General features: G+C 39.1%; 1 protein-coding gene across 2 annotated transcripts; it reads left to right on the forward strand.

Annotated features, from left to right (window-relative positions):
- Positions 1-2,800: 2,800 nt before the first annotated feature.
- LOC114363591 (protein FAM114A2) lies at positions 2,801-11,724 on the forward strand. 2 transcript variants are annotated; one of them, XM_028319359.1, is made up of 11 exons: positions 2,801-3,104; positions 3,361-3,552; positions 4,110-4,283; positions 5,228-5,438; positions 5,855-6,106; positions 6,585-6,710; positions 7,678-7,819; positions 8,444-8,564; positions 9,118-9,182; positions 10,664-10,787; positions 11,255-11,715. In XM_028319359.1, the coding sequence occupies exons 1-11, from the start codon at positions 2,931-2,933 to the stop codon at positions 11,327-11,329; spliced, it is 1,656 nt and encodes a 551-aa protein (XP_028175160.1). In that variant the 5' UTR covers positions 2,801-2,930; the 3' UTR covers positions 11,330-11,715. The 2 variants fall into 2 exon arrangements, with proteins under 2 accessions (XP_028175160.1, XP_028175159.1); XM_028319358.1 differs by lacking the exon at positions 9,118-9,182 and having other exon boundaries at positions 8,444-8,629; positions 11,255-11,724.
- Positions 11,725-11,986: the final 262 nt, after the last annotated feature.

Consider the following 11,986-nt stretch of genomic DNA (forward strand, 5'->3'; position numbering starts at 1 on the left):
ATGTGAGCAAAAAGTAGGTAGTTATGCTTACCCATTCAATCTATTTACGATTCAGGCGTGTACATAGCTATACGTAGACGTGTACAGAGCGCATTCCACAGCGTATGTACAGACGTAGGTACATACAAATTGCAGACAGATAGTTCGTCGCCGCGATACGTAAGTAGGTACATTTATCTCATTGAACTCGCTACTTAGTAACCCAATATTGCTAATAAATCAATGCAAAGAATAATGATGCAGACATGTTTGTTATTTTATAACTTTTGAAATTATCAAGGTGTTGGTTAGAATGTATTTTACACCTCTGATATTATTGTAGAGCCAAACGATTTGACCCTGAACAGATGGTTTGACAGCAACAGGTACCTACTTGCGTATATTTTATTGGCTTGCCTTACGTACGTATCTACCTGCTTACTTTCTGGATTACTGAATGAATTGAGAAAAAACAAGGGTAAAACGTTTTAACAGGTAGAGTTTGTGATTTTGTGGGATTTTGTCGGATCATTTTCTCAAAAACGAAAGGAGTTTGATTTCGATATTGTTTAAAAATTACATCTAAACAGTTCTATGGTACCTACTACTAACTACCTTCATACTTTGTAAAATAGGATCAATAGAATAGGGTAGAAATACTGCTGATACAAACTGATTGATATTCGAAAAAATATAAGAGAAAAGGTAGAGCGCTATTTTCTCAAGAATAACAAATACTTCATACATGTAAATGAGTCCAAAAGTAAACCGATTGCTTTCAATAAGAATTATCTAGAGGATTTTGAAGACTGAAGCATTTTATGGACCTATGTATGACTCTACAATGAGCGTAAACAACTTTAGACGCGAACTCGTCAAAGCTGTCTAGAAGACTTTGGAAAAGGGATCGTCAGATGGATTTGTCAGCAACATAAATGTATCAAACAGCACGAAACTCCATTGATTTGGATGATTCATTAATACAAGGGAAATAATCATCACACCAACTAAATGTCATGATATGGAATTTGCCTCTGCTAAGTAGTGCTAAGGCTAAAAATATTACGAATAATCTAAGTATTACTGGACTATTCCCACTTCTCGTTCCCACCCCTGTAACTCCTGTGTAGCCAGGTCTATTCCAATTTGATCACCTGGATTTGATCATCCAGGTGCAGATCAAAGTGGACTCGAGGCGAGAGGCGACACTTTTGGTGTCCTTTGATCACCCATGGATAAAATCACCTAGATGAACAAAGTAGAATAGACCTGTAGCCATGATCTCCCCAACCCGACTGACCAACGTGGGAAGTAGGTAAATTAGAGGTCTATTCCACTTTGATCACCTGGCTTTGATCACCCAGGTGATCAAAGTGGACTTCAAGCGTCAATTTAATGTCCTTTGATCACCCTTGGATAACATGACCTGGGTGATCAAAGTGAACTCCATTTTAATTAATATTTTAGTTTCCTTTGATCACCTATAAATAAATTACACCACTGAATAGTCACATAGGCATGTCCAATTTGTTGTTGCGGTTTTAAGAAAATATCAAAAATTTTACAAAACAAAATGTGTAAGTACAACAATTAGACATAAGACTATTCAGATGAGGTGAAATTAATTTATTTATAGGTGATCAAAGGAAACTAAAATATTAATTAAAGTGGAGTCCACTTTGATCACCCAGGTCATCTCATCCATGGGTGATCAAAGGACACCAAATTGTCGCCTGAAGTCCACTTTGATCACCTGGGTGATCAAAGCCAGGTGATCAAAGTGGAATAGACCAAATTAGAGAGTTATGTTCCTGCAGTGGAGACCGAAATCTGATGATGATGATAAATTCAGTAGGAATACCTACGACGAGTATGACTATAGGTACCTACCCCGGTTTATGGATTCAATTCAGAAACCACCCGATATTCTAAGAGGGACCAATGACCATTCGTAAGAAATCATACTGGAATACAGAAAAGCTTCTTAGTCGTAATTTTCTGGACTGACATAATAAATTCTGAGAATGACGAAACTACGGGATATCACCCTAACATTACATGATCGGGTCAGGGCCCTCCTTTTCACTAACCTCGCCAAGCATTTTGTCACATTTATAAATCACACAGCCGAATAATGGAATTCTAAGGGAATTCTCTGTTTACGTCTTATGTTACGCGACGCACTTTTGCCATTTTAAAACTAGGGGGTAGGTAGAGGTACCTACCTACTTAAGTACCTATGAAAATTAAGTTGACCTACCCTACTATTAACTGACTTACCTACTCATACACTTACTATTTTTTTTTCTAAGAACTTAGCTACTGAATAATAATATTATACTTACATTACTAGGTAATAAAGTACCTACCACCTACCTACCTTCTACACAAAATTTCATACTAAAACTTACCCCATAAAAGTTTCACGATTAACACTAAAATTCTGATACAAAGAAAATCATTAACACAAAGAATGCCAATAAAACAAAACCATTTCACGTTGTTTTTAATTTTAAAATTGCAAGAAAACATCATTTTTCTTTTGTTTTTGTTGGCCAGTTTCAAAGCAGTCAAAAAAACGTTTGGTAGTAAAACACATGCGCAGAGTTTGTTCATGTCATAAGAATCCCATCAATGTAATTTTTTTTTCGATTTTTATACTAGACTATGAAAAGTGATAAAACTATACAGTATTTATTATATTCCCTTAGGATTTTTAATTTACTTACTTAGAAAATACTGTAAATAATATTTGAATTTATTGAATCTAACATTTTCCATAGATTCGAACGGTCCCCGTAAATTATGTCATTTTGACATTAGCTGTCATGATCGTTGGCTGGCGAGCTGACTTGTCACAACATACGTGTTTTACAAAAGTCGTAAAATTATTTGTAATCTTACAAAATTCCTTAAATTTCGCGAGTAAGTCATCCTGATAGAATAGTACAATGCCTTCGAGTGACAGCGAAGATTTTGAGAGCGCTGACGAAGGCCAGACACATATGGAAAGAAAGGAAAGAAAAAAACGTTTATCTTCATCAAATTATAGCGACAATGCATTAGAATCGGACTTGGGGCCTAAGGAAACGTCGAGCAAAGGTGGCATCGTCGAGAAACCTAAGGTAAGTGGTATAAATAATGTTTTAAACATTGGTGTGGTTACACCATATTTACTTAATTTACTTGCTGTATGTTTGTCTTTACTTGACTCAATTCAGTCCTACAGTATCACTAGTTTGTGTCCTCCTATTACAAGCTAAAGTAACTGGGCATTTACTGTATGATTTTCACTCAATTATTCTTAAATAGGTGGAAAACAGTCATTCAGTAAAGCAAACTAAATCTCTCTTTCTTACAATATTCTTTATCTGTTTTCAGGAAGAAACAAAAGATGGCTGGGATGATTTTGACATAGATAACAATGAACTAGACGATAATGTTAGCAAAACAGCTGTTTCTAAAAAAGAAAATGAACCTAAAGCTAAAGAAAGCACAAAATCACAGGACACAGGCTGGGACGACTTTGATGATTGGGGGCAGGATGAATTTACCAGCAATGAACCCAAAAAGGTAATAAAAATTATTAATAACCTGTTATATCTATCACAATGAATCTCCCAAGTATATTAAATAAATCAACATTAGGACAAAAAAAATAATCTAACACTTCTATTTAGATTTTTATTTATTACTCTACCTACATCATTATCACTAGCCCAGATCTGTCCACTATTGTATCTAGATTTCTTCAAGTTGTTCTGCGGTCCTTTCTATCGTTTTTGCTCTATCTGGGCTACTAAGTCATGCCATACCCATTTATATTGATTTTAACACTTCACACCAATATACAATAAAATAGGTAGGGTGATTGCTATAGTAATTAGCCTATACATAGTTATTGGTATATTGGATTGTATAAGTAAGAGACAAAAATATTTACTACATTGGACTGCGTATTGCTCAGAAAAATATTTGTCTCTTTTCCTCTCTTAATAACTCCCATTAGGCTTGTTTCTTTTTATTTTAGGCAAGTTGGTCAATAACTATGTATTGGCTAATTACTATAGCGATCAACCACCCTACTTGATTACTATTTATTGTCATACAATAACAAAACTTGTCCTCAGACCGAACCAGCAAAACCAGCTCAGCAGGAACCCGATGCCAAGATCAAGGAGGTCACCGAGAGGCTCGCGTCGACCAGCACTAAGGGCAACAGCTGGGGCTGGGGGTGGGGCGTAGACTCGCTGCTCAGTACGGCCACTGCTGGCATCACAACGCTGACCAATCAAGTTTCACAGGTATATATTGTATTTGATCATTTATATTTACCAAATCTAGTTATGTGACATTACAGTGTTTCATGTTTAAAAACAGAAACAAGACAAATTATAATACTATTGTAGGCCCCTTTTGACTGTGCCAAAAAGGACAGCTGTTCAGTATATCTGGACCAAGTGTGTGGCTAAACACTGATTTAATAGTCAGAAAATGGCTACAAGATTTTTCATTATCAATATGATTGTTTATGTTTCATAACTTCATTTCAAGATATGCTTGTTAGTATCACCAGAGTAAATACAAATGAGTAGGTCATCTTCATAGAAACGCCCGAACGCGGTTTGTATGTGAGCGCGCCAATACGTATGCGGCGCGCACGCACACACTGACAAAATTTAGCGTTGACTATTACTTTTTCTGTGGCGTTGATTAGCGGTGAGTTGCCCCGAATTTTGTCAGTGTGTGCGTGCGCGCCGCATACGTATTGGCGCGCGCTCACATACTAACCACGCTCGGTGCGTTTCTATGAAGATGACCTACTCATTTGTATTTACTCTGGTATCACCCACCATTATCTGTACTCTAATTTTAATTTAAAATTAAGGGAGCTCACAGACTAACGACAGTTTATCGGCTTATGATGTCGCTGATGGTCGCCGACGATAGATATTCAAATTAGACGACCGTCGCCGACGCATCCGTATACCGCCGATGGTCGCCGACAGTCGCCAATGTATCGCGACTCTCGAAGACGTGCAGTCAGAGAGTGTCAACATGTCACGACAGTGAAAGGCGTAAGTCGAAGACTGTCGCCGACAGTCGCTTACAGTCGCTCGCCGTCACCTACCACGATCGCAAGCAGTTGCCGACATAATGTCGCTCGTCAGTGAGGTCTCTAAGTCAGTTTATTGAAGTTATCAGTTTTAATTTACTTTAAAATTAAAAAAAAATACTAATGTTCCAGGGAATAACAACAGTTCTAGAAACAGGCATCGGTGCACCAGACCCTGAAGAACTGGCTAGAAAGAATATGAGAGAGGCTGAGGCAGCCAATAAAACTGAACAAACCACACCAGGTGAAGTCCAAGAGAAGGCTGAAACGCCTGTCTCGAGTGAAGCGGCCTTTCCATTTGGCAGTCTCTTCTCTGGTGTTACCAAGTTTGTTGAGACCACAGGTAAATGTACAAAAAATTACAAGTTTTTTCTTGGGAAAAATCAGGTTGAATAATATAAGGTTTAGACATGCTCCTAGAATACTTGATAAGACCCCTGTCTTTGACTGTAAAGTGAAATAACTTTGTGATCACAGAATATAGGCCAGTCTCTGTTTTAAATCAATTGATTACTTTTTGAACATAATTGCAATGAATGCATTCAACCATTGGTCAGAAGACATAGTAAGGGCTGGCCTCTCACTAGGCTGATTGACAATCTGGTGAGAGTAGCGGGAGTGTACTTAGATGTAGGCAGCACAGGACCGGTTGTTGTGTAAGTCATTGAGGCCTTTGTCCTGCAGTGGACGTCATTTGGCTGAAACAAACAATACCAAATTGTAGATACTATTGCATCGGAGTTAATTTTAAAATTTCAGGTACAAAAGTAATAGCAGGCGGTCTTGACACTCTAGAAACGATCGGCAAGAAGACAATGGAAGTCTTACAAGATGGGGACCCAGGGTTGGCCAAGAAGAGAGCCATGCTTGGTCTGGACTCTGGTGACAAGCCGGTGCTCTCCCAGATCCTGAGAGAGGCCAAGGCTAAAGCGGAGGAGGATGACAAATTGAGAGAGGAGAAGAGAGAAGCGAAGGAGGTCCATTATGAGCGGCTGTTTGATGACTTTGAAGGTTAGTCTACTTTTCTCATAAAATTAGGTCAAACGTTCATATGTATTCCAAAAACACAGTAATAAAAGTAACAGTATTATGGTAAGAGCATGTGTTCAGTCTGCTTGCAGATGTACGTATTAGGTACATAAAGTTGATTTGAAAATTTTACACAGCACCATCTATTCAAATCTAGGCTACAGTTAAAAATTAATCAGAATGTAGAAAAAACGAGCTGAAAATATATCATAATTATACACCAAAGAGGAGCGGACCTTTTTTGCAATACCATTGGTGAATGTTTACCTCGCTCACCGCCTTACGTCCGGCTTTAACCCATCAAACCCCAAGCTTTCGCTTATAACCGCATAAAAACACCATTTTGTATTACCATGTTTCTGAGCATATAAATGATTTATTTACTTCTCTATCTGTTGTGTTTCCCCGCTTGAAGGGAAAACATCTAATTACAAAGAGCACCTTATTTATAAAATTCCAGGTCTCGTACACCTGGAAGCCCTGGAGATGCTGTCGCGCCAGGTGTCGCTTCGGATAGACGAGCGCATGCGTGGACTGGACCCCGCCAAGAGACAGGACATCAAGGAGACCATGCAGCAAGTCGCAGGTTCGATGCTTTATTTGATCATCAGGTCATTTAGTCTCAGCAGGAGTACGACCACAGAATAATAATAAGTACTACGTACAGAAGTTTTACTTCGCGAAGGTATTTAAAAAATGTATGCTCAATGTCATTAACAATATGGTGTAATTTAGCCTGTCTCAAGAGTCAAGCACCATTTTGTTGACAAACGTCAGTGATCGGCACTGCGCCGAAGCTATAGGGCTGACTTCGGTAAAATGATGTGACGTGAGGTGCCAAACTGCGGAAAATGGCGGAAAACTGCGGAAAATGGGTGCCAAACTGCGGAATATATTTTGTGTTTCTATTTTCAGGCAGTTAAAATACTGCACAGTATTAATTACACCACCGTTTTTTCTACTTTCCATCATACATGTTTATTGTCTTTACAATGCAAATGGGTGATGAACACACGTGCGTCAATACTTGCTCGTGAGTGTCCTGTCGATTAAATATCCCAGTAGGTGCCGTCGCGCGTGTTTTGTTTTCCATGCAAACTCACGGAGATGAACAGGCCTGGCTAAACTCAGTTAGTGCCTGAGGTATGGGTGCGGCGTCAAACGTCAGCGAGACTTCAGATTTCCTTCAGATTTATATGCTCACGTCATGTATGTCAATATTACCCCCAGACTTGTCTTATAGTTTCAGCCAAATGACGTCCACTACTGGATAAAGGCCCAAAGATTTCCACAAAGACCGGTCCTGCGCTGCCCGCATCTAGGTACTTCTAATGCAAATATATTTAATTTGCGAACATGGGTATTACAAGTGGGTATTACAAGTAGGTATTACTTCCCGCGACCTTGGCCAGTTCGTCGGTCCACTTGGGGAAACTTCTCTAATTTACCAGAGGCAAATGAAAGATTCTGCCCACTCTCCCCACACTGGCCAGATTGCTATACATATTATACATTTTGTTACTCATCTAAAAGCGAAATCCCAAAATTCACAGAACTATGCGAGATGCCAGAAGAGGATGATGATGACGAGGAGCCAGCATCAGAAGACATGTCCAAGCCAGACGTCTTCCACGAGCGCCTCCAAACCGCTACACAAGACCTGGGACTCAAGCTGCAGTTCCAACCGCTTGTTAAGTAAGCGCCCTTTTCAATCGGGAGCTCCACCACAGCTTGACACCACAGTCGATTGACATTCTTTATATGAGCTTTCAAGAAGATCCCCAATCCCATATTTTATTTTCTATTCAATTCTGAGTTACGACTTCACATTTCTGCCAACTCATAATTGATTAGTCGCGTACGAAACGCTACCGCTCGATCGACAGAGTTACATTGTTACATTCGCTTTCACCTGATCATCACTTACCATCAGGTGATATACAGGCCAAGAGCTTCCTCGATGTGGATAAAAAAAATGTTTTGTAGTACGCGCGAGTTCATGTCCATCGGGGCCTTACTTACTTATACTTATACTTACTTATAAGTTGAAAAAAATATGGAATAAGTAGATAAGGTTGACCTACTTAATAGGTAATCATTATCGATATCGACATTAGCATAATTAGTTAGGTAACAACCTATGCTGCAAGCAGGCGTACGAATATTTGTACGCTAACTATCTAATTATTTCCAAGCTACAAAAAAAATAATTACTTACCTACAGCAAATTGAAAACCAACTCAATTTTCATACCTAGATTAAATTGGATTGATTCTTCATCGCTTCATTGTTTAAAAAGCTTTACCTATTGCATTTTAGGCAGTACACAGACGTACTAGAATGGCTCGAGACCGCAGAACCATTAGAGAAAGGCATCTACAAGCGAGCTGTGTCCAGCTTAGCTCAGTGCACGGCGCTGGCGGTGCTAACGTACCACAAGGCAGCTGAAATGCTGCTGGTCAAGCCGCGCCGCTCCACTGCTGACGAAGCCGATGCGCTAACACAGTAAGTGAAAGTCATTCATCATCATCATCAGACGCGCCACTGCCGACGAGGTCGATGCGATTACACACTAAGATCAACATCTTTACTGCCTTCATCTTTATCAACATCAACAGAAGCTCCACCGCCGACGAAGCCGATGCGCTTACGCATCTCATCATCATCATCATTTCAGCTACATAACGTTCACTGCTGTATAGAAGCGTTCCCCAATAATTTCCAGATTGGCCGATTGTAAACGGCACGCATCCAGCGCATTTTTGCAACCTTCCAAAGCTCTAAGACATTCCAAATAAAGAACTAGATCCACCAGTCAATAGCAGCTAAGTTATCCCAAGTTTCGAATATTGCCATCCCTCTCACGCAAAGCAAGATGCCAGTATGAGCGACAGTGACAGACAGACCCGAAAATACGTGAACAGCGTTTAGTTAGGCCTGCTGTGTCCAGCTTAGCTCAGTGCACAGCGCTGGCGGTGCTAACGTATCACAAGGCAGCTGAAATGCTGCTGGTCAAGCCGCGCCGCTCCACCGCTGACGAAGCCGATGCGCTAACACAGTAAATATATTGTCCCGCCATCATTATCGTCATTATCATTTGCTAAAATCATAACCGCTGCTACCAACCGGGTAACATGGAAAGCATTGGGGGAGGCCTATGTTCAGCAGTGGACGTCCTATGGCATGACTGAGATGATGATGATGAAAATCATCATTATTAAACGCTCCACCGCTGACGAGGTCGATGCGCTTACGCCCTAAGACATTATCACTATCATCTTCATCGTCATTATTTTCACCATCATCATTTCAGCCACAGCCCCACTGGACAAATGTCACTTCAATGGTTTCCAGATTGACCGGTCGAAAGCCTGCATCCAGTGCATTCTTGCAACCTCGTTCGTTTCAGCCAAATGACGTCCACTGCTGGACAAAGGCCTCCACCAAGGTTTTCCATAATGAACGGTCCTGCGCTGCCCGCATCCAGGCTCTTCCCGCGACCTTTACCAGATCGTCGGTCCACCTAGTAGGAGGCTTGCCCAGGCTACGTCTTCCAGTCCGTGGTCGCCACTCTAGAACTTTCCTGCAACCTATAGAAGATCATTTGTCCACCTTGTGGTGAGCAATAAGACATCCTGGATAGAAAACTTACTAGATAGATCCAACAGTTATCGTCATCAGGTCATTTAGAGTCCACTGCTCTAAATGACCTGAATTCAGTGTACTGCTTAGGCCGTTTTGAGTGGTGGGAGCCTGATGTCCTGTAACACAGGTATTTTATACCTAGCTCAGGCATCAGTCTCACACAAACTAGTGACTGAAACTTAATGTTAATGTACCTGTGCTCTGTATTATAAGTTTATGATGAGAAAAATAAACTATTTTATTATTTATTATTATTATTATTGGCACGACCTTCCAATTTACAGAAGCAAATGGAAGCTTTGACCTACCTTTTACGACATCCACGGGAAGACTGGGAGTGGTCCTGTTTTGTACTCTGCCGGAAACAACGACGTTGTGTAGGCATATTCCCATTAGGGAATGGGATGTTATGGATATGTAGTTTCGGTTATAGATACGGTTACGGATATAGGATTAATTTTATACCGGTTTCAATTACGGTTACGAATATGATTTTATTTCGGATATCCGAAAGTTTCGGTTACGGTTACGGATAACTGTGCTTTAGAATGCAATTTGCAATAGTTGTTCAACACAGTTCATTCATGGCCGCACACTTTACATCGAATAAAAAGTAATAAAAAAATAAAAATTGATACTAGACAGTATTATAAAGGTAAATCGCTGTTATTCCTTTGCATATCCGAAACTATCCGAAACTTTTGAATCGGTTACGGTTTCGGTTATTTTTTTATTCCGGATATCCGAAAGTTTCGGTTACGGTTACGGATATCAATAACATCCCTGACCCATATCCACCAATAGTTCCCTGAGTACAGCAGTTTGTCTTTGAACTCACAATAAATTCAATCTGTACAGGAAGTGTTGTTAGTAAAATTATTCATTTATTTCCAGAATGACAGTGGTGCTGACCAAACATGTGAGTGAATTGGCGACTCTCTTCACCGAGAAATTGAACTCCATCAATAGTGAAAACAAGGAACAAATCAACAACTACATCACCAATATATTTTTAGAGGTAAGTTTGTAAGGCTCTCTTTTTGCTAACGGACTAAGATCGTAATTTTAACGTGTTTCAAGCCAATGGCTGATAGAAATTATCAATGAGAGCTTTCGGCTTCTGGTTGGTGTCAGATTTTACCTATAATATGATTTCTCTGTATGAGTTTGTTATGGCTGAATCAAATCTGAAAAATAGAATTATATAATATTAATTCGTGGGATCCTAAATGGTCGCATGAGACTGCGGTAACAATTGATTTCTAGTGTGTCTCAAGTCGCTGGTACTTGTAAACTACAGTAAAATCTTATAGAAATCAAACCTTTTAAATTGTTTTGTAAATTAAATGAAACAAACAATTTTAAATGTTTTAACATATGTTTCCATATCACATAATAACTTGACAGTTTCACACTTTATAAATAATTCAATTTATAAATAAATTCATAATACGTATTAATTTTATTTATTTATCCTTGTTTCAGGCCGGCAACAGCTCTACGTATATACAAAATGCATTCCAATTAGCACTACCCATTCTACAAATTGGCGCTGTATAGATATTATTACTTACAACTTAGACTAAAATTATGTTACAACATTAAATGTTAAAAATAAATGGTGTTCATCAAATCTCACATTTAAAGCTTAATCTAGCAAATAATTAAATAACATATGTATTATTATTATAATATTCTTATAATTATTTGGCAAAAACAATTTTACAAAGCTGATAAAAATAACACTATCCTATCTGCCAAAATGCGGCAGGTTTATTTTATTTAACATAAATGTATGTTTTTTAAAACAGCTTCTAAATATTTTCTAATTTTATTCGTGCAATTCAAATAGGCGTAAGTAATATCACTCAAAAGGTGAGTATAGACTAGTAAATACAAGTAAATGCTCGTCACTAGAGCATTTACTTGTAACAGAACAACGAGCCGCTCTATGTCGAGTATTTCACCCTGTCACGAACCAAACGTCATACAATTTACCTGTATTGTAAGAGTAGGTGCACACCGTTGATTTTTTGTCGGCCGATAGTTTAGTCGGGCAGTAGATCAGCCCCCTTAGACAAAACGCACTTTTTGATCGAATCGAAAATCGAATCCGTCAAAACTCCATACAAAAAAGGGGCTTTCGACCACTTTTCGACTGGTTTGCGATTATAATTTGCACATTGTCTAGACCATCAGTATGGGCATGTAAGGGAG

The sequence above is a fragment of the Ostrinia furnacalis genome, unplaced genomic scaffold (assembly GCF_004193835.3).
Source record: "Ostrinia furnacalis isolate ACB-3 unplaced genomic scaffold, ASM419383v2 OfSCF7173, whole genome shotgun sequence".
Classification (NCBI taxonomy): Eukaryota; Metazoa; Arthropoda; class Insecta; order Lepidoptera; family Crambidae; genus Ostrinia; species Ostrinia furnacalis.

Excerpts from the sequence above, each read along its gene's own strand:
- LOC114363591 (XM_028319358.1), top strand. The coding sequence starts at position 2,931 with ATGCCTTCGAGTGACAGCGAAGATTTTGAGAGCGCTGACGAAGGCCAG. Across the intron at positions 5,439-5,854 it reads CAAGTTTGTTGAGACCACAG|GTACAAAAGTAATAGCAGGC; the intron begins GTAAATGTACAA and ends TTAAAATTTCAG. Across the intron at positions 8,630-10,663 it reads GAAGCCGATGCGCTAACACA|AATGACAGTGGTGCTGACCA; the intron begins GTAAGTGAAAGT and ends ATTTATTTCCAG.